General features: G+C 38.3%; 1 protein-coding gene across 6 annotated transcripts in view; it reads left to right on the top strand.

Annotated features, from left to right (window-relative positions):
- thrap3a (thyroid hormone receptor associated protein 3a) overlaps positions 1-23,898 on the top strand; it is a 74,274-nt gene that overhangs the window by 10,946 nt on the left and 39,430 nt on the right. For 5 of the 6 annotated variants that reach the window (XR_007933501.1, XM_051919079.1, XM_028819832.2 and 2 more), the window contains exon 2: positions 14,628-14,797. Coding sequence is in view for 5 of the 6 variants with exons in the window: in XM_051919079.1 (XP_051775039.1) it covers positions 14,664-14,797 (134 nt within the window). In the remaining variant the exon portion in view is untranslated. Of the gene's footprint in view, positions 1-14,627; positions 14,798-23,045; positions 23,482-23,898 lie in introns of those variants that run through there. The other variant, XM_028819835.2, reaches the window with a different exon arrangement.

Raw genomic sequence — 23,898 nt, 5'->3', positions numbered from 1 at the left:
CTGAGGGTGGAAAAAAAACTGGAGGCAATATATTGAATTTTCTGTTTAGTTCTGTTTAGCCTTACTGGTGATCAGATCACTTAATAGAACAGGATCAAATTATTTCTCTCTATTATAAAAAGAAATCCTGTCCTGGAAAGCAAAAAGCAAGTCTACGATACGTGATCTTCTTGGAAGACATTTAAAAGACCCGCGAGACGAAAGAGACCGGTCACTGTGCATCTCACGGGATCATAGAATGAGAGTCTTGCAAGACACGCCCTACTTACAAGCAATATCAAAAAAAACAAATCAGTAGTGTAAAGGAAGTCATGCAGCACACACAGCTCCAGGGCTAACAGTGCATATAAAGTGTATAAGGTGCATAGGGTAGAAATGAAATGAATAGGGTAGAAATGAAACGTCGACGACTAAACGCAGAAGAAAGAAAAGCGCAGAGAAAAGAGACCCAGGACCGTCTCGCGATGACATAGAACATGAGATTCTTGCAAGACACGCCCTGCTTATAATCTATCAAATAGGACAATAGGCAGCAAAACATTCAGTCTTGTGAAGGATTTGAGCATACACAGATCCAGGGCTCTCAGCACATATAAAGCGTATAAGGACAGTACATTATAAATGAAATGTCGACATCTAAGCGAAGAAGAAAGCAGCGCGGAGAAATGAAAGAGACTCAAATGCATTGGAGAGAAAAAAGAGCAAAAAAGGAATAATCGGGGTACAAATTCAGAAAATAATTATCAGCCTGGAACAAGTGGAATTGAAAAAAACGCACGTCCAATCCGGCTCAGAATTAAAAGAGAATGAGTAAAAGACAAAGTAGAACTTCATAAAGACGTTTACAAACGTTGGCGCTAAACACTTGCAGAGCAGGTTAGAGACTATGAAACCAGTGAAATTAGAAAGGCTCCAAAAAAAAAAACGTTGGCGCTATACACATGTGGAGAAAGTTAAAGGATATGAAAGTAGGAAAATTAGAAAATATAAAAAAACAAAGTTAAGATCTCAGTAGCACTAACAAACAAACTGCCTCATTTAACTATGCATCAGTCTAACTTTGGTTTTGCACAATAATCACTACACTATTGCACCTTAACACTTAATTCTACTTTATTCACATAATTTTACTTATTTATTATGTTCTACCATACTGTTATCTTTCAATCTATGACTTTTTGTTAATCTGCTATTCTTCTAACTGCACAGTTTTTGATAAGCGGATCAAGATGCATTTCACTGCGTGTTGTCCTGTATAACTATGCATGTGACAAATGAATCTTGAGAATTTCAAAAACGGAGTTTACCGCACATGCATTTATTGGTTACTTTGTAATAAAAAACTTATTAACTGCTGATGATGTAGATCGTTTTATCTGTGCTGAGATTCCAAACAGAGAAACCTGTCCTGACCTCATTAAAAAGATTCAGCATATTGGGACTCGCAAGATTACAAATATTGTTTTTACAGAAGTTCTGAAATAAAAGTGAAACTAATGAAACAGAAACAATTCCAAGAAAAAAAAAAAAATCTTAAAAGTGAGTATCCGGAAAACCAAACATGGGGGTTGGCAAGCGACGCGAGCAGGGGGCAAAGCACCCTAGTATTTTTTAATAATGGGCAGTTAGGGCTGGGTGATAAAATGATAATTAGAAGGATAAGTCATGGTTGATAGAAAGTTGATATAACTCATTCCATCCATGTTTTGCCAGACCACACGAAAAGCCTATGATGATGAGTAGCACCACACAGAACCAATCATGTGTCTGGAATAGAGTTACAGCCACGAAAGGTTAGGTTGACACCTGCAGCACAGAGCATTATGCAAGCCAGTATGTCAGGAGTGAAAGTGAGATAAAAGTGAAAATGATGCCAGATAATGTTAACGAAAAATCGGCATTACCTAGGAAGACACCCCAACGGACACAGCCCAAGGCTCAATAGATGGGGACATTGTTGAAAAGAATGGTCAGAGGAATTGGGTAGTCTGGAGATATTTTGGCTGTTGAAAGTCTGACAAGAAACAGAGTTGTGTGCACTGCAAATTGTGTCAAACGCATGTTCCCACAAAGACAGGTAAAACGACTAATCTTTTGTACCATCTGAAGCAGTGCCATACTTTAGAGCATGAATAATTACCCTATACCCAAGCAAGTGCTGCCCTAATGGGGGATTCTTTGTGTTCTTCTTTTTTTCCTTGGAGCATAAGCTGAGCACAATTGAGTGAAAATGTCAATTTTGTTTATGTTCACCTTTGTTTACATTTAACAGCTGGTTTAATTGGTGCACAACAAAGTAGTTTGATCATAAGGTTTTCGGGTCAGGTTTTCATTCTTGTGCTTCTTGTTGTAAATATTGTAATGTATCAGGGATACATCCAAACTATCAGTTTGGGGATAAAAAGAAATGGAAATACTATACAAGTTGATGCAGATTTACATCTGTCACTCTAATGTGAAGAACTCTGTCCTGGAAAGGGCCACTACCCAGCAAGGGAATTACTCCTGTTGCTGCCATACTATGCCTCAATGTTAATGATGGCTGCTGATATTCATCCACATTAAAACAAGTTTGCTTTGTTTATAAATAAGAAAACATGAATGTCTCTAGTTGAAAATGAATTGGAGTTCAATTGGAAAAGAAAACTTTTGTTTGTATTAATGGAATGTAAGTCGAACTTGCCGTAACCTAAGAACTGCCAGGAATGGGTCTTTCAAGGTTAGTGCCATGAAACTGTGGAGCAGCAGCGACAACAGCATTTGTGCTGAAATGTCTCTATATATAATCTTCATTTGGATCTTGATCTTTGTTTGTCTGCGAATGAATTAGAAGAAGAAGCACTAGATGGCAGTAGAGAGACAGCTAAAACATCTCTATATATAATATTCATTTGGATCTTGATCTTTGTTTGTCCGCGAATGAATTAGAAGAAGAAGCACTAGATGGCAGTAGAGAGACAGCTAAAACATAGGCTTTGCATTAAGAATCTCCTCCAGGCTTATACTACTGAAGACTGTAGTACTCCATTCACACCTCAAAACACAGACATTCAAACTAAACAACTTGTTGTGCTTTAAATTAACTAATCTTTATATAAAATCTTCATTTGGATCTTGATCTTTGTCCGCGAATTCCACGCATGCGTAGAGCACCTTCCAGTTTAGTATGTTGTTGTTACTCACGGATGTCAACAATGTGCCGGAATAACGAAAGGGGTGGTGGACAGTGTTACGCAGGTTAGCTCCCGAGACCTGGTTAGAGAATGAGATTGCCGAAGATAAAAGGTACGTGCCTACGTAACATATGAATGAAAGAAAGACAGTAGGTAAAATGAATGACAACGTAACAGCACGTTCCGGAAATTATTATTGTTACGTTGTAGCTGTCGAGTGCTGCGCGTCTCACAGTTGTACCCTGGCTTGCTCACATGTCAGTGAAGTGATCCCTATTTATGCTTTAAAGAGCCTGGACACCTATGTGTCCCCCTTTTTTAACCATTGTTCCGTGTATATTGCCTTAGTCTTTGGATTGCCACAAAGCAACCTGCGAAATTGGAGAAAGGTTGAGAAGAGGTCAATAGAGGAAACGACAGCGTTGTGAAAACGAGACGCACTGTGAACGGAGAGAAGCAGAAATGCTCCTACACCACCACATAATTACTATTCAGACAGTGATTCCGAGTAGGCCGTTCCTATTGAATCAATGTCCAAGGGTTTTGTTTTGTAATTTTGTTTCCCTTATAAAAAATCATAATGCTGTATGACGAAGGGCCCAGTTCACGACTGGCAGCTGCGTTTAAACAGGGAGCCCTTCACAGACAACTTTAACACGCGCAACGTAGTTGGGCGCACGTGGCTAGTTAGAATAATATTAGATTTGTAATAAATACATAAAATTTCGATTTAGGTGCAATTATTTTTTTATTATTTAGCATGTTTACCTTTTTAAACTACCTTGTATCATGAAAATGATTTAGCAAGAATAGTAGAATTCAGCATTTGTTGCAAAGATTCTAAAATATTTTTATAACATACCATATTCTTTGATTAGCAGTCATACTGGAAATGCAATTTTAATCCATTGATATTCTTTACTGCAAGGTATGTTATTGGGCTTTTCTGATACACTTGAATCATGTCATGTTTAATACATTATTTCAGCGTAAATTCACAATTAGACTGCAGAGCTTCCCGTGTACATATACAAAGTACAGTGATGGCAAAAGTGTGACGTGCATTCTTTATCCAATGTAGAACCTTCGTCGTCATCTGAGTTCACCTCAGTTATAGCGCATCTTTATGTGAAAAAAGTTGTGTCAGATTTGGGGGGGTGTTATTGTTAATGCGACTGAGAGAATAAAACTGAATTAAAAAAAAAACAAAGCTAACCTTTACAAGTATCATAAATTTACACTGGCTGTTACAGACTCAAATCAAATGTATGTTTTTATTCAAAAATACGAAGAATAAGAGCAGCTCACTTCTCAAAATGGACTCATCTGGGTTCGAACCCGTGAAGTTTTGATTACCAGTTAACAGTTGATACCGTTGCGCCACCAAAGCGGTTGTATCAAAGGGGTGTGAATGTCGCACCCTAACACGGGTTTTCTGCTGTTTGTTATATTCTTGAATAGAAGCGCACTCGTTCTGTTATATTTGTACCTTTTGTGAAAGTGTTTATTTAATATTTGGACTTCAGGCTTCACACATTATACACTTCATGTCTACATTTTGTCAATTATTACTAAAACATGAAAAATGTTTCTGTTTTAACAATGTGTTTACATAGATTGTTGTAGACACTGAACACAAATGAAATGCATGTGTTCCAAATAACGATAGTATTTAAAAAAAAAAAAAAATGTCATTTTGCTTGACTTCTCACTCTATACAACTTTAAGCAACTGACATGCAGGTAAACAGACTTGAGCTGAGAAAACTGTGCAGCGGTGAGGGGGATGTGATATTAGGCTGCTTGCTGCTTATCAACACATTTTACAGGACAAAAGACGCTGGCAGAGAGGTGCGAAGGGATTTAAGGTGGAATGGATCTACAAGTTTTTTCGTAGGCTTTGGTAATTCTAGTGTTAAAAAGTACACCATTTACCTTGGTGTAACAACACTTTTACTCTGTCTTGAATCATTTTTAACATTGTAGCTTTGTGATTGGAAATTGGCACTGAGACTAAAAATACAAAGCAACCTTCTTTGCTGGTCTTGGTGTGATCTATGTAGTGCCACAGCAACTGGAATCAACACAATTTTGAGAATATTGCAATGCATTAAACTTTACATGAAGTTGTACTCATTATTAGGAAAAAAATTGAATTTTTTTGAAGATACAATAATGGAAATGGCAATATACAATGAAAATGTGCCACTTTTACAATGATTAGTGTTTGGCTTAGTTAATTGTTGTATTTGTAACACCATGTAAAACAACACAATAACCTCATTATTAATAAGGGTAAACTGTGCTGAAATATTTTTTGTGACAGAGAGGTGAACGTAATAACAACCTGGTTGGAGTGGGGAAGGTTTTGGGTTTATTGGATTGGGTGAAATTTTACAGTCTGGGAGAAGATGGTGAGTGTGTCATCATCCATATTACTAACTGAGAATGGTAAACCGGATGGCATGGACGCAGGTGCACGGCGATGGGACCATGAGACATACTGCGCAGGTGCGTACAGCGCCCGTCTCATAAACCGCAAGCGAGGTCGTATCCACCGCGAACGAAGGAGTCACGGCCCAAAAACGAAAGAGCTCAACTGACGTGAATGAGAAATGAAGCAACAACGCGCCCATAGCTAACGACAAACGACACAGCCACACAGAAAAGAGGATTCTGTGCTGCAGCCCAGATTCAAACGGAAGAGGCTACGGCAGCCCCACAGGTCCACAAAGATAGTATGTCACCGCCATATTGTGAGTAGCAGTACTGCGGAGTGAAGTTAGGAATAATGTGCTGCTTGGGATTGTACAAACCGCTGAACGCTTTACACCAAATTCAAACACAATACAGCTCAACAATACAAACACGAGCCCACCTGGATAACATCAATGAACGCAGGCGCCTACAACGCGCGTCTGAAACTGCGGAAGCAAAGCAGGCACGGGTTCAAAACGAACGAGCTCGACTGATGGATATACAGACACAGGCCTGCCTGGATAAAATCAATGAACGCAGGCGCCTACAACGTGCGTCAGAAATGCCGCAAGCAAAGCAGGCACGGCTCCAAAACGAACGAGCTCATCATATAAGAGCTCATCCATCAAAAAACACTCAGTCATGTAGTACACACAGATCATGTGCTCTCAGCACATATAAAGCGTATAAGGACAATACGGAGAATAGAGACCCAAAGGCGTTGCAGAGAAAAAAAGGTGGATAAGATATTATGAAAGCAGTGGAATTCGAAAGGCTCTTGGGTTTTAAGTGACTGTTAGGTCCGATTGAGGGAGGCCGGAGTTCAGCACGGAAGACTGATAGCGGGGTGTTGATTGATGCGGTAAGGGGGGGCATTGGAAAGGGTGCTAGAAAGTTGTGTTTGGGGTTAGGAAGTCAGCGATTGTTCAAGTAAAACATTTGTGACATTTTATCATGTCAGTTGCTACAGTATCAAAGAAAAGATAGAAAAGATCGCATTACTGCAAACAAAAGGTGATTAATCATCAAAGCCAGGAATAATTGAAAAAATAGCAGGACAAATCGAGGTCAGAAATAAAAGGCAAAGAGTAAACAACAAAGTCTTTTCGCATTTGCATCATTCAATGCACAAAACATGGATTTACACATTAATGGACCATACGCTATGAGAATCTGTGGTCCCGGAACAGTTAAAGCAACAGCAAGTTAAATTTCAAAGAATACACAATTCGGTCAGGGGTATATTGATGATCATGGAGAAGCGATGCAAATTTTAACAGGCAAAAAAGAAAGGTAATGTATATATTCCGCAAATAACGTTACACACCAAAGGAGATCGTGACATGCCATTCATATTAAAATGTTTACAGTTTACCGTAAGAATAGCATTTGCTATGACAATCGATAAATCACTGGGACAAACATTACAAAAGGTCAGATTATTTATTAGACAAACAGAAACAATATTCACTTACGGGCATTGTCACAATGTGTCTCCAAAAAAAATTGTTTTTTATGAAGCTTTAAAGTAAAAGTGCAAATAATGAAATTGAAACAATTCCAAAGAAAAAAAAAATGGATAAGATCAATGGACGTATGCGCCTACAATGCGGGTCTGAAACTGCGGAGGCAAAGCAGGCACGGGTTCAAAACGAACGAGCTCGACTGACGGATATACAAACACGAGCCCGCCTGGATAAAATCAATGAGCGCAGGCGCCTACAACGCACGTCTGAAATGCCGCACGCAAAGCGGGCACGGCTCCAAAACGAGCGAGCTCGACTAATGTATTTCAGGATACCCAACGCCAGGGGTAGGCGAGCGAAGCGAGCAGGGCTTGTAGGGTCTATAAAGAAAGACATGATCATCGTGGACTACCTGATTTATCTCATTACGTGTACAAATAAATGTATTCATTTTCATTTTCTCTCTGGTAACTTAAAAACAAAAAAAACTTTAAATGTTATCACTGTCGTGAAATACTTGATTTCCAAGATATTACACAAACTCTTGTGTAACAATGCAGTTTTTAGACCAGGTTTGTCAGAAAGTTCACTTTGTCAGGTTTGTGACATTACATGCTTTGAGACTGATAGTTTGCATTAATACACACAGGATACATTTGCATGTTAACAACTCTGAAGTAGTATTTTATGGACTAGTCACATTAATTCATATTTCAAATGTTAGCACACCTGGTTCCATAGGTTTCCAAATTTTCCAGCCTTTAAAAATCTGTCTTAACTTTAAGATTAGCTTTGTGAAATCAAATGTGTCAATTTAAGATTATTTAGGAATTCCTATACAGTAGTCTTTATGTTGTGTTCAGTCCTGGATAAATGATTAGATGCTTCTATTGTTTGTCTGTGTATTACTGCAAAATTTGTCATTGAAGTATTTCTAAATGGAATCGTCTTCGCTCTTATAGCAAATACAGTATGTGTCATATTGTGTTTTAGTCACATTTTAATTGTTATACTAATACTAGTCATTTAGCCCGTTACAATAACGGGCGCTAGAACAGTAGTGCATAAACATTAGTAGGAACAGTCTATATTAAATGGCAAGGGACTTTGACCTCATTCTTTTTGTTGGTCGTATTTTTCTTTCTTTCAGCCTTTCTTTTGTTGATGTTTACTTGCTGAGCTGACCGTTCTTCGTGGGCTGCCGCCATGTATTGTGTGTCTTTAATTTTCTGTGACAGTAATACTGTCTTGTACGGCTCTATTCAATAAGGGCGCGTAGATAATTTAGTTCAAATGGCTCTGGAATATGTGAAGAGCAACAGGTGCAGATCTTTATTTACGCGCGCCTTTATTCGCTGCGCCCAATTGAGGTCGTCCTTTTGAGGCTCGCCTTTTTGTGCGCGTCCTTATTGAAGGATGCCTGTGCGCGCCCTTATTGAAGGATACCGTCTTGTACGTCCGTAATATACGTCCGTAATATACCTTTAATTTTCTCTGGCGGTAATACAGGCGTGCGCGTTGGTAATATGCCTTTAATCTCCTCTGACAGTAATACTGGCTTGTATGTGGCTGTAATATGCGTCACTGTATTGTGTACCTTTAACTCTTTTAGGGCGGATGTCGACTTTTGTCGACAGGAGGTGTTGAAGGCGAATGTCGACAAAAGTCGACATCCAGGGATAGGGGGCGACAATCAGCTGTTAATGGCGACAAATCTCACTGTCACGTCACAGGCATTCCCTCTGTGCTTGGAGGAATGCTAGACTCGTTGACTCGGCAACTAAACCTTGCGTGTGCGTGAGTTGCAAAATGTAAACAATGGCAAGGTGGCATCGACATGTGAAAAGGGAGCGAAGCAAGTGCAGAAAAGAAAACACTCGGCAGACGATGTTTTGCGCATTATCGCGGAGTCGGACTCTTGATTTTTCAGAATCGGATTTTATTGGCAGTGATCAGGAGATCGAGCAAGAGAGTGAGAAGCAGGCATCAGCTGATCAGACACCAGCCGATGCCGCGCCAGCGGATCTGCTGCCAGTTGAGTGCCTTCGCGCAGCCGATGCATCTACGGCAAGGTTTGCATGGGATAAATACACAGACATTGATCCGTTGAGAGCCGATCTGGCTACCGGAGTTTACAAGACGGCATGGCTTGCTGTTGGACACGACAGATCACCAGCTGCTGTACTTCAGGCTGCTCTCTCCTGATGCTGCTTTTCAGCTACTGTCAGACGAGACAAACAGGTAGGCAGAGATTTTTTTTAAATCGCGGGCTGCGTTTGCATCGCATTCTCATTTTTCAAAGTGGAAACCCACAACGAAAGACGAGGTGAAGCGTGCTGTGGCATTACAAATAGAGATGGGACAGAACTGGTGATATAACTTCAGGGAGCATTGGTCCAAACGTGTTTTGTCCCCTGGTGGCTTAGGTACGTGCTGCTGCAAAGTTTTATTCACTTCTGTAATAAACAGAAGCAAATCCCATGGGGTGAGCCAGGCTGTAATGCCATACATAAAGTTCATAAAGTTTCAGAAGATGAAAAGAGGTGACAATACGGTTTTCATGCAGGCAGAAAACTTGGTGGCAGTGGCATGGCACGATGGCAAATGGGTGACTTGTCTCTCTACAGTACACACTAACAATATATGTGAGAAAGTGCGGCAACAGACAATTGAAAAATAGGCACCAAAGCAACACATATTGTAAGGAGTGCAATGTGGCAATGACTGAAATTGGCTGCTTTGAGCGAGATCAGACTTTGCTGTGTAAAATGTATGTGATATGTATGTGAAATCATAGAGTATGCAGGCTCATACAACATGCAAGACAGTAACATTTGTCAAAAGTAAATATTTTTTGTTGATTTGATATGTTAAACAATTGCTTTGTGTTCTTTTTAAAAAAAATGTTAGTTTTTGGAAAAATATTCAGCCCTGGGAGAAAAGAAACAAAAAAAAAATTAGCCCTAAAAGAGTTAATTTCCTCTCGCAGTAATACTGGTTTGTATTTCCGTAAAACGCCTCTAACTTTCTCTGACAGTCATATCGCACATAGCACCGTGCCCCGCGCATGCGCACTTCACCAGAAGAAACCCACACACGGACACCTGGACGCACATAGGGATTTTATATATAGATAGTGCTGGGCGGTATACCGGTTCATACCGAAAACCGTTTTTTATTTTTGTTATGCTATGGATTTTTCTTATACCGTAACCCCGGTTTAAATTGCCTAAATGACGTTCGGAACGTGGCGCAGCGGGAAACTGTTCAAGTGGGGACCTTTTTCACTGCTACACCGCTAAACACAGAGCTGTTGCGCGGGGGCTCTTTTGCACTGCTACACCGCTAAATAGGTAGTGATAGTGTAGGTACTGCACGGTGAAAATGGACAGAGAACATTCCGAAACTGAAGCTGTATCTGACGATAAAGTTGAACATGATGATACAGAAGAACTTTTGCCCAAAAAAAGCAGTCACGTCCATTGCCTGGAGATACTTTGGTTTTAAAAGGTCGGATGTGGACCATTATGTTCAAATGTGTAAATACTGTTTCTATACTACTGGATAATACTGCAAGCCAAGTTGTACTTGTTTGATTTGTTTTCAATAGTGTAATGTACCTGGGAACTGTGTAATAGTGTGACGACATGTTGACTTTATTCTTGACATTTCTACTTTATTCTCGCTGTTTATGTCGAGATTAAAGTCAACATGTTGACTTTATTCTCGCAATTTGTCATTAAAGTAGAACATCGTAAACTAAACTTCATTGTAAAATTAATATATAATTTACTAGATTTTCTCGAACCCCGTCATAAGTTATATAGCACATTAAATGCTTTGTGTTAAGTGTTCCCTGAGCCATGTTAAATCGGTACGTGCTTCTTAAACTGACTTCCTCTTGTACTGAGGAGGCGCCAGCAGCGATCGCCGCACAGAATACATTCACTTCATGATATTCCTGCTCTCTGAACATTTAGAATGCTAAGATAAATACTTGATATAATTTTCATGATGAAATGCATTAAAGAATGTAGTAATCATGTGGGGGCACGGCGGCGTGGAGGTTGCACTGCTGCCTTGCAGCAAGGGTGTCTCGGGTGTACCCTGCCTTGCATTTGCTTGTTTTTCTGGTGGGTTTACTTGGCGTGCTTCAGTTTCCTTTCAAAGTCATGTAGGATGTGGGGTTTGTTATGCTATATTGACCCTGCTAGTGTATGTTTTGCTCGTATTCACCCTGCGATGTGCTGGCGACTCGTTCAGGGATGGGCGCAACCCTGAATGGATGGCATAATTAAACATGCATAACGAAGATATTTTTTAAAGTTCTGAAGACTCCGTGGGCAACGTTTATAACTAGTTTTAATTTCACAAAGACATTTATCGTGTGGTGATTGGTTATATGGAGAAAGAAAAAGGAAGGATAGGGACTGGGGTTTTGCTACGTCAGATAGAGACAGCACGCATGCAATAAAGAAAGCCAGCTCAGAAGAACATCCATTGAATTCTATGTTTGTGTCTCTGACCACCAAATCACAAACCCAATATTTACACAATATTTAAGTTAAACCTGTGCGATACCCATTCATACATCCAGTTTTTTGGAGCCTCGTCACACCTGCCATAAAGTTCTCTACACTGAACATACACCTGGGGACCCCCTACTGCGAGGGAGCAGCACTACCGCCTCACTACCGTGCATGTTTAATACCTGCTTTAATGCATTTCATCATGAAAATATCAAGTATTTATCTTAGCATTCTAAATTTTCAGAGAGCAGGAATATCATGAAGTGAATGGATTCTGTGCGGTGATTCCTGTCTCCTTTTAGTGCGGAGGAAGTCAGTTTAAGAAGCGTAGTGATTAACAACTGGGTCGGGGAACACAACACAAAGCATTTAATGTGCTGCATTAACTTATGATGGGGTTTGAGAAAATCTAGTAAATTAAACATTGATTTTATTTTATTATTATGTGTTAGTTTAAATATTATGCAGTTTAATGATGGTAAAGTTTTTAAAAAGTCACTTTAACGTGTCCGTGGACAGAGATTGTTAACATTAACAGAAAATTTAGTTGGTTTACAAAAAATATTTACTATTTATTCCTTTTCTAAGACATGTTCAGTGCAATACAACTTTTGACAAGCACTTCTGGATATTTTACTAAGTCTAAATGCCTCTTTGGATGGTTGAAAATATGTTGTCAAAATTATAGTTTAAGTTTTTGCAAAGTTTGTTCAATAAAAAGGTTCTATATTTTGACTGCATATGTCATGCAATGTGATTCCTTCTCTTCATTAGTGCCACCCCCTTGAAAACTATCACTTTACGGGGCCATGCAAACCTGTATTAATACTTGTGTGCACAATAAAATGTTTTTTTTGTACAATGTACAATGCTCTTGACAGTGGAATAGGTTATTCTTAGCCAGTAATTGCAGTGGAAAATGTGGTTAACATCCACTCATGCATGGGTAAAAAATACCGTTGAATACCGTGAAACTGGGATAATTTAGAAAAATAACGTGATACAGAATTTTGGTCATACAGCCCACCCCTATTAATATTAATTGCTTTGGCTTCAAAAAACCCAACAGAGCAAAACTGGTGTTTGCTAATTCATCCTCTGGAATTAAGTATAATGTTTCAGTAACCTTTAAAACATTACAAGCTGTGTAACTGGCCAGTATGATAGTTTTGAAATACTAAGGTAAATAAATAATATTTTGGAATGATGTGTAGACAGATTTTTGGATGTGTACCAGTTTGACACCCTGTCCAAGACTGGAACCTGTCTTGTGACTCTGATCTAGGTACACTGGTGAGAAAATATATGGATAGATGGACGACTTTAGCCATGTTCATAACAATTGAAGTATAAATGCAAAGTCCATCCATTCCTTAATTGCAGCTGTGTATAGGACTGTGTTAAAAAAACAAATAATCTTGCCACTCACTCAACTTCTTGCTCTCAAAGCACACGTGGATCATGTATTTTTATATCGCAACTAATTTTGTAATTGCATTAATAATGAAAGCTTTTTTTGCTCTGAAAGCATAGTGAGATTTTTCCACTTTAGATAGATAGATACTTTATTAATCCCAAGGGGAAATTCACATACTTTAGCAGCAGCATACTGATAAAGAAAAATATTAAATTAAAGAGTGATAACAATGCAGGTATACAGCCAGACAATAACTTTGAATAATGTTAACGTTTACCCATGGGTGGAATTGAAGAGTCGCATAGTGTTGGGGAGGAATGATCTCCTCAGTCTGTCAGTGGAGCAGGAAAGTGACAGCAGTCTGTCGCTGAAGCTGCTCCTCTGTCTGGAGATGATACTGCTTAGTGGATGCAGTGGATTCTCCATTATTGACAGGAGCCTGCTCAGTGCCCGTAGCTCTGCCACGGATGTCAAACTTTATTAAATTAAAGCAAACCAAATTAATGGCAAAATGGTAGTGGCAGAGTTCAAGCCCTAATAAATGTCAAACCAATTTGAGAATGGGACACTAGTTAGGGCAGAAGACCTCAACTATTAAAATAATAGGTAGCTGCTACCAGTAAGGTAGGCTCCACCGTGGATGATTGCATGCATGTGACTGGCATACCTTAGTATTAAATTATTTAAGCATAAAAATTATGTGTATGATATCATTTGCAATATATATATACTTGTATAATAGTTATTTTAACATTGTTCCTTAAAAATACACAAGGATCTCTTCCTCATCAGTAAGTCTGTCAGAGAAATATTTTTGCTTTGTGTTTCTCCCGAACTGTCTAAATATTAAGTTACTAGGGGACTTTGCCCCCTGATTGCTTCAACCGACCCCCCATGGGCGCGATGTGCGTCAGCCACTTCGCATCTCTGCTGCTCCCTTTGTGAAGAGGGGGGCTGAATGCAAGCTAAGGAGATGCAGTCCCTCCTCCGAAACCCCCTATTAAATGGAGTATTTGTCTCCCAGTGTATCATTTTTTTATATATACCTACTCTTTGCTGTTGGCTTGCTGCTGCTGCCGCCATGCTGCGTGATTTGCATGTTGCACAGCCCTTTGAACATTTAAAAGCCTGTACAGCAGCTGTCCTTTTGTCTCACTGCCTTGTCTCGCAGGATGTTAAAGTGTCTGAGAAAATCACGTCTCATCGCCTTCAAAGATTTTTTTTTTTTTTTTTTTTATAATAGAGAGATATGCAAGGTAACTTGCAGCACTTTTGAGCTTTACAGTCACTTGGTAATACATTGCTAAAATAGTAAAGTAGAAGTTACCTGGCAGTTGCAGGTAGCTGTCCTTTTTATTCACATGTGACTGTGCTTGTGGCTTGAAAGCATTTTCTTCAGTAACCTGCACCTGGTTAAGTCTAATGAGAAATGCTGTGCTCCTTTAAATGTATAAACATATTAAAATGCTTGGCAACTGATTCACTCTCATCAATTTTTAAACAGACTTTCTAATTAAGTCTTTTTCAACTTAAAGATGTTAAGCAGTTATTATTTTGTGTTACAGCATCATCAGTGATATAAGAAGCTAACAACCGAAGCAATGTCTCTGGCACCAAAATCTAAATCTGCTTCTAAATCCCGGTCTAGATCAGCCTCCAGATCCCGTTCACGATCTTTTTCTAGATCCAATTCCAGAAGTCGGTCGAGATCCCGTTCTAGAAAACACAGATACAGGTATGCTTATTATGTTGTGGTGATGATGATGATTATGTATTTTTCTTGCTTATGCTTTTACCCTAGGGGAATGCACATGATCAGAGTAAATTAAAATTTATTTATTTTTTTGTTTGCTTTTTACGTAACTGTGGAAAAAGGTAGGTAAATTAACCTGCTCAGGGTCACACAGTGGGGATTGAGCAAGCAGGATTTTGACACAAAATCTAGTGACAAAGATCCTATTGTGAATTTCCCCTTGGGATTAGTAAAGTATCCTGTCTATCTGTCTACACTATCTAAATGGTTTATTATAACAACTTAATGAGTTTGAAACATTTTTTTAAAGTTTTACATTTCCTTCAATTCCTTCGATATCAGAAAAATACAATTTTGATAGCTGTTCAAAACCCAGCATACTAACAAATTTGCGGTTTATGTACAAAAGTGCAGAATTAACCTCCTCAAATTGAGTACATTTACTTTATTATAGCAGCACAATTAATCACATGAAGATTACAATTTCAACTGATTTTTTTTTAGTGAGGTCCGAGTCAAGAACCTTGTTAATTTTGCAGTATTAGTGTTCAGACAACCAATGCTTAAAGTCTTTTATGATATTATTAATATTAGAGAAGCTCTGACCAAGCAACTTTGTTCATTGTAATCTGTGAATATCCATAGTAGATTCCAGGTTAAGTCAAGCACACTATTTTATACCCATGTATAAGGAAGAGGCAGATGAGCAATTTTGTTAGTGTATGGATTTACAAATGAGCAGCATTATTCAAACTCCCCAATTTTTTGTGAAAATTCCTGACCTGTGTGAGTAAACCATATTGTTGGTACCAATAAATGTTCCTGTTCTGTTGTGTGTAGCTTCTTTGGGATTATTACTTATTATTTAGCTGACACCTTTATCCAAGACAACTTAACAACATTTGAGATACAATTGAATACATCTGTTTTATCATTTGGATCACATGCGGGCAAGTGACATGCTCGTGGACACACAGTGTCCGTAGCATAGTTTGAACCCAAAGCCTTGACCACTTTGCTGCTTTAGCCACTATGCTACACTGACTGCCAGTGTGACAATGTCAGCTAAAGAGCTCATAAGAATAGTGCAGCTCTATTTCTTGTGTGTAAGTTTTCAAAAAATGTGTGTGTTAAAAGTCCCCTTAGCATGTTCACAGGTTGTTGTTTAAGTAACAGATGAACCTTTGATAAACCATGAACCTTGTATTATACAAGTTCTTTGCCATAAAAATGTGTTAATTTCAATTTTGAAATACGTTTACCAGTCCTAATGAAGAGACTTCATTGCTCAGGTGGAGAATGGCAGAAATACTTGAAGGGGTACATTTGGCAGGAATGGCCCCAGGACGAGTTTATCCTGTAACTAGGGAGAGGTCAAGGGACGAGCAGTCAGATTGGACTCTGTTTAAAATCTTATGTGGCAGAGGCATCTGCAAGTAGGTGTGGCCAAAATGTGGTACATACCTGTTGTGGTGGCAGTCGTTGGGCTCTTTGGTGGGGTACCGTCAATAAGGTACTGTATCTATGTGACGAACAGAGATTGTCATTTCATTATTAACAGGTGTGTCTCTGGCTCTGTTTTTGTTTCTTGTCTCCTTTCTTGTTCATGATTATTTTCATAGATGTTTAAGAGCAGTCATGACTAGAAGAGTGCCCCATTTGGGAATCTATTGGTTGCATTTCTGTTTTTGCATATGTGATGTTCTCTTGGCCTCATCAGACTATAATGTTGGGTGCAGTGGTACGATTTGAAGGTGAGTATGGCAATGTGACTTACAATATCTAAATGTGAAGTCATAGTCCTCACTAAAGAGTGGCTTGCTTTTCATGTTGGAAGTTCCTGTAGCTTGTTTGGTCCTTTTCACAGGAAAGAATAAGGCAGAGGATTACTATATGTGATTGACCGTAATTTAGTAGTGGTAGGTTTTGAATGGTCAAATCACCCCATAAAATCAATAGAGTCTAGCTGCAGAGCTGTACTCTGTTGAGGAGGTTATTTCTTTGCATTACATGTCGGTGATGTTATATGATATGCCTGGTTACAGTATGGTTAAGATTAGGGTTATGGGAGGGTTATCTAACTCAAGCCAAGTAAACCAGGTGATAAAAATATTCAGTCCAGTTGGTTGTGGAGCTGCGCAGGTCTGCAGCTGGACCCTTCTCCATAAAGCACAAGAGAAGGGACAAAAACATGCCTCCAAAGTTATGCATAATATTAGTAACATTCTAAGATGTATTGCTGTCACTGACGCACTGAAATGGACAGATACTGTGAACCAAACACAATACTACAATCCTTTTTGTTGTCAAGGTAGTTTTGGATATAGTTATTTTATATTCTTCAATGCCATTGTTTGGAGAAACGCTGCAAGGGGAAACATCCTGTCAGTTATATCTTACACCACATTGCTCTCTTGTCATGTGATGCAAATACATCACACGTAGCGCTGTAGAAAAAAGGTCATTCTTAAGATTTAAGATTAAAGTAAAATTTTCTGTGTCAGTAATAGTGAAATATTTTTTTCAGAATTTGACTAGAATTTTATAATCCTGTCCATATAACAAACAAGTTGGCCTTCATTAATATTTTTGATGTGTAAGTGTTTATGACAGGACTACATTATATTGAGTTCTCTTTTTACATAGCTCTCTGAATTAGGGAGGTAAAGCGTGTTCTGATTCATTTGACTTACAACAAATGTATGGGAAGTAGTACTGATTTTGCCCTTGATTGACACAGGTCTTACTAATTGTAATGTGATTTATAAAATAAAAAGTTAAGTTGTGTATATTATGAATTCTATTTTGACTCTAGTATAAACATGCTGTTTTTGTTTGGGGTTTTGATGTTGTAAGGTTAAATAGTTTGCGTCAGATTCTAAATACAAGAATAAAATCGGTTACACTTTTTTTTTCTTTTCAAATACCACATGCATGTTCTGACTTTGTTCACTTATGGCTTTTAGTGTTCTGAAAGGTGACTGTTGCTCATGAAATGTCATGTTTCTTTTTCACAAATGTATTAATGTTGCTTTTTAACACTGAATGACCTTGTAATCCTACTTGGTCCTAAATTCCTTCTACATTTGTGTACATTCAAGTGGTTTTTGTGTTACAATACTGATTGTTTTATGTGTTAAGTGTATATGGTAGATAACGTGCTTTGTGTTTTATGACATGCACTGTCAGAAGGTGATGTTTATTCTATGCTGTTGTGATCTGCCTCAGTACATAATCAAGTTATTTTTTTTTATTAAATTGCAGTAACCTATTGGCTTCTGGTTAAATGTGTTAAATTTGTAAAACTTTAATATTATTACAAATATATAACCTTACCTGTTAATAGATGTAGTACTTTAGACAGTTTTAATTATAAAGAATTTTCAGATAATATGTTTGTTTCAGGAAAAAAACGTTACTGGCTGTACTATGGGTTTATAATTACAAAGAGCTTTCAGCACGAGAAAGGTGCTTATAAATAAAGGTCTATTACTATTTTAATTTTTCATGGAAAATTGAAAGCAAAATAGTTATTTATAGTGTTTTAACTAGACTAGGGCTGCAACTAATGATTATTTTGGTAGTCGACTAATCGTTCAATTCGTTTTTCGATTAGTCACGATTATTTCATGCCTGACTATTTTGAAGCCTGTGACCTGTGGTTGCACATCCTGTTCTGGGCTCCAGTGCATGTCTTACCTCATCTGCTCACGTCTGTCCATCTGTGAATGTCACCCTGATGTCTCTGCATTAACACGATTAAAATTAATAATAAATTAAAATAACAACCAGTGAAACATGAATTTGAAAATAATCGGATGTTTTCATATTAGTGTGACCATCACAATAAAAAAGAAATACAGTGGAACCTCGAGATACGATCACCTCTGTATACGAGAAATTCAAAATACGAGGAAAGTATGAGCGAAAAATTCAGATCTAAATACGAGCATTGGCTCGCGTAACGAGCCACGAGCCAGGCTGTGGGTATAGCTCGCGGCTTAGCGAGGGGGCGTGGTAGCAGTTGCGAGCCGCGATCTGCATTGTCTGCGTTTCTCACTTAAGTGCACAGGTGGGAAACTGCCCACATCCATGATTGTTCCTGTGGCTGATGGGCTGCAGCTGCCATGTCCTCCCCGCATATATAGAGAAGCGCAAGCCGGTTAAGGTGGAGAAGAAGTGAAAGAAAAGAGAGGAGAGAGAACGGAGGTGGCAGGCAGGCAGCAGCAGGAGGAAGAAGAAGTCGGTGCGGGAGAGCGAGCGAGTGCAGGCTTGCGTGTAGCTGAACAGTGAGCTGAACAGGCGAGCCAAACAGCTGAAGCAGGACGGTGTAGAGAAGGTCGGCTGCATTAAGAGTGTCTCGCCTGTTGCAGAGCCCGCAGGTGAGACGCTAACAGAGAAGAAGCACCGGGGATTGTCATCTGTTTTTTAAAGACGGCATCCTTTTGACGTTTTAACCTCGTGTTAAAGGATTGTTATTCTTGTGTATTTTAAACCTCCACTTCACAACTGTTTTAAGGATTATTTATTTAAAGATTTATTGAATGCTCTACTGCACTTTGGACACCTGTTTTGATTCTTTTAATAATCAGTTATATTATTTACCAGTGTTATTTATTAAAGGTAGACTACAGTATATATAATTTATCAGTGTTATTTGTTAGGAAAATTGATTTTTATGTTAATATATTTGGGGTGCGGAACGGATTAACTGGATTTCCATTATTTTCAATGGGGAAGTTTGTTCTAGATACGAGAAATTCGCTATACAAGCTCAGTGCTGGAACGAATTAAACTCGTATCTAGAGGTTCCACTGTACATTAAACAATACAAACTGGCTCTGTGGCTAAGGATCTGTGCTGGTATCCAGCATGTTGCCGGTTCGAATCCCTGTCACTGTCAAAAGAGATCCTACTCTGCTAGGCCCTTGAGCAAAACCCTTAACCTGTATTTGCTCTGGTGGCGCTGTACAATGGTTGACCCTGCGCTCTGACCCTAAGGGGTATGTGAAAACTAACACATTCCTAATACAAGAAATTGTATAAGGCAAAATAAAGAACAAAAAAAACTAAAGGGCACATAGTCTTTAAACAAAAAAAGTGTAAAAAATACATTGTTAAAACAAATGTTTTTCATATTTTAGTAATAAATGACAAAATGTAGACATAAACTATATAATGTGTAAAGCCTGAATGTGCAAAGATCAAATAAACACTTACACAAAAGGTTCAAGGATGATACAATAGCTTCCGTGGCGCAGCCGTAGGAATTGCTGACTTCGGTTCGATCCTGACTGCCTCGTGTATTTACTGTTTTGAGTAGTGAGTTGTTCTTATTGTTAATATTATACAGTAAACGCATAGGCTACATTTGATTTGCGTCTAACAGCCACTGTAAATGTATAGTACTTGTAAAAGTTACTTTTTTTTTTTTTTCCACTTTTATTCTCTCAGTCACAAATCACAATACATACTACCGCCCCCTACCCCCTCACCTGACGCTCTTACTTTTTATCTGAAACTGAGTATAACTGTAGATGTGAGTGGTGTTTTGAGACAATCGAACTGGAAATCCTCTGATCTGGATGGGTAAAAGCTGACACACAAACGCTGGCGAATCTGCCTTATTCGTATCTCATTGCCACTTGATTTTTTTAATTCAATTTTATTGAGTGTTCCTGCTTACACTGAATTAGCATACATCTTATGGCCCGTGATGTCAAAGCCACACTGACAAAAAAACAGAGACATAGGTATATATGATATTTAGAATTATTCATTTTATGACCTTATAGTACATTTCAGAAAACATTGTGGCACGGATGCAACATTATTCATGTTATTCATATTCATTTGCGTACCTTCTTGCGGTTGTAATCAGTGACAGCATTTTTTTTTCCCCCAACCTTGCCCAGTCTGCACAAGACTCCAGGACATGCAGAGAAAAGAATGTTCCTCTGCAAGGTGAGCCATGAACGCTGTTCTTTAGGTGAGCCATGAACGCTGTTCTTTAGGTGAGCCATGAACGCTCTTCTTTTCTCAGTGGACCCCGTACATGCCTTGCACAGTACATGTGCTTTGATCGCCGCCAGGTCAAGCTTGTTATAGCACAAGCAACCAGCCACCTGCGTGCTCTTGCTAGCACTGAATAAGCTCTCGCCTTCTGGTGTCAGCGTGCAGCACCAGGGGGGGAAAAAAAAGGAAAGGGACAAATAAATATATGTGACATTTTGAAGAAATCATTGTATGACCTGAGTAGTACCAATCAGAAAACATCATCGCACTAATGCAATATTATTTAAAAACGAACAGATCAGGTGTAAATTTGTTACTTGCAAAAGTTAGCTTTTTTTACTGTTATTTTCTCAGTCTGGTTCACGCTCTCCCTCCCCTCCTAATCTGACCCTAACTAACTAACAGCGCCAGCATAAATTCTCAAGAGACTGCGGCATCACAGCTCCAGGATGCTTACGTTTCAGATGCTCATGCATTGCGGTGGTGCTGCCGTGAAAAGAAAGTTCCGCTTTGCATAATCTGCATTCAACCTTTTTTTTTTCTTTTTTGGTGAAGTGCTCCCACACTTTCTAAAGTTTCTGTCTCAATTTTTTTCCATCTCCTTCCCCCTCCTCTATCCGACTCGCCGTTGCAACCACGTTTATTTTCCTCTACATTCTTCCTATCCGACTCGCCGTTGCAACCACGTTTATTTTCCTCTACATTCTTCTTCTCCTCAGACGTTCTTTCTTCGTTGGTAGGACTGTGTGCAGTCTTGACAAACAATAACAAATGATACTGCCCCCAGACGTTCATGTAGTGCGTTGTAGTTACAAAAAACCAATGTGGTTCTTTGTGACTGGAGCCTCTATTGAAGGTTCTGTTTGACGCGTCGACAATAAAAAAATCTGCGTCAACGATTACGTCGACTAATCTTTGCAGCCCTAAACTAGACACGTACATTTCTGCTTTACACTGTGTATACTGGAAATGGATTCTGATCTGTAGACTTCAGAGGTGATTAATTTTCAACAGTGGCATTCGTGACAGTGTTGCTGTTTTATTAATCAAAATCTTTTTTAGCACAACCTTTTACAGGAAGGGCAGGCACTTATCCAAGTTATACTTTTTTCTATTATCTCCAGCAAATGAGGCAGTATGTTATTTTTGTAGCACATGTCTTGTAAATGGAGTCCTGACTTTTCTTTAGGCTTCAAATTGTCATAAACTGTGTGCAGTGCCTTGTACCAGTCTGGTCAAAATTATTTGTAAGGTTCTAGTGTGAGCTGTTTTTCAAAGGTTAGCTTGGATGCAATGTTCGTGAACCAGCTTTGAAGATAGTTAAAAATGTAAGCTTACAGATAAATTAAGATATTCTTGGATCTGGATGTTTTTTCCTAATTTCCTGAGTGAATTAGCTGGAAAATTTTGTTGCACAAATTTCAGCTTCTATAGAACGCATTGTGAAAGATCCGTTACAGCTGGCCATTGTAACAGATTTAATGGAGCCAATTTAATGGATTGTATCATAATACTTATCCGTGCTGAATAAGAACATATGTATGTTCAGTTGTTTTTAAATAAATATGTCCTTGGTGCCAATACAGTTTTTTTTAATCGCAGTCAATAGGTACTGCTATATTTATGCTGCATAATTTTAGAATGTTAAATCAGTTGTTCATTTTAAGCCATTGATGTGTTTTTCACCAAAATATTAATAAATGTTAAACTGCAAACATTTTTAATTATTGCATTATCTTATAAAGAACTGTTCTGCATTTATAAACGGGATCATATGGTTTTGTCGCAAAATGTAATTACTTATCCAAAGATCTTAACCATACATTGTTCTTCTCTCTCTTGTTAAATTAACCCTAGCCTGAATGAATCAATTAATTTTTTACATTTAAAATTTCTCATTTAAAGATTTTCCAATGTTGTTTCTTGTCCTAGAGTGTGTATATAAACACAGGGAACTCCAGTTTCTATATTACATCTTGTCTGAAGAAGGGGCCTGAGTTGCCTCGAAAGCTTGCATATTGTAATATTTTTAGTTAGCCAATGAAAGGTGTCATTTTGCTTGGCTGTTCTCTACATAATCCTCTTAAGAAGACTTCATGTTAAAATTTACTTAAAGCATAATATCATATGCACAGTATGCAACTTGAGTAAATGGATTTGAGTTTTTTTTTTTTTACATGGCAAGGATAACAGGGTCCTTTTTCTCAAAAGTTCAAAATTATATATGGTGTGGATGAAAAATATTGTAATGAAACAATTATAAGTGTGTTATCTTTTGGAAGATTCTTATTGCACGTTTTTCTTTTATTTAAGTGCTTAGAATACAAGTGAACATGTTTTTTGTTGTAATTTCCTTTCTTTTAATGTGTCCTGTTAAAAAAACAAAAAAAAAAACTTCAGGCGATGAGCAGACAGGTTGGGTATTTATATGAAAACTAAAGCAGGGCAGTCTTTGTAGTAATTGGCAGCTGGAGCTTTCCACGCTTCTGGGGGAATAAGAAGAAATTTTTCCCATATGGCCCCATGTGACCGCCTCTTTGTAACAGAACTTGCATAAGAGATGCAGATTCATTTTCAGCTTTGCAGAGTATGCTATGTACTGTGTAGTGGTTTCTAAATTTTCAGCTTGTCCCAATGAAAAAACGAACTGGGTGAGTACTAAAATGTATTTTGTTAATTAAGGAAAGAAATACTGCTGAAGAAAAAACGCTGTTTGACATGTTTCTCTGAGACGGCTCTGAACTGGATTTATAAATAGGTTTGGGGTTATATGTTATTAATATTTATAGAAAGAAAGTTGTTTGTTTTTTGTTTTTTTTATTATCTTAAAGCCTAAGATCAGGGTAAATTACTTTGCTTTTTGGTCCCCACAACAATGTCTTTTGAAAAAGAGGAAACAGTCAAAATAGTTTTTAATATTTTAAACTCTTGAGAAATACACAAATTTCAGTTGAAATATTTTCAGCATTTTTCTTTCTGCTGATGCCATTCAGTTTGAATTGGGCTGTTTTCAACCATGTTTTCCATGCAGAATGTTTTTTAACATGTTTAGTTTTTCAGTGCTGCAT

This window comes from Erpetoichthys calabaricus, chromosome 14, assembly GCF_900747795.2.
Source record: "Erpetoichthys calabaricus chromosome 14, fErpCal1.3, whole genome shotgun sequence".
NCBI classification, from domain to species: Eukaryota; Metazoa; Chordata; class Cladistia; order Polypteriformes; family Polypteridae; genus Erpetoichthys; species Erpetoichthys calabaricus.
This window is presented reverse-complemented; position numbering and strand designations above follow the sequence as displayed.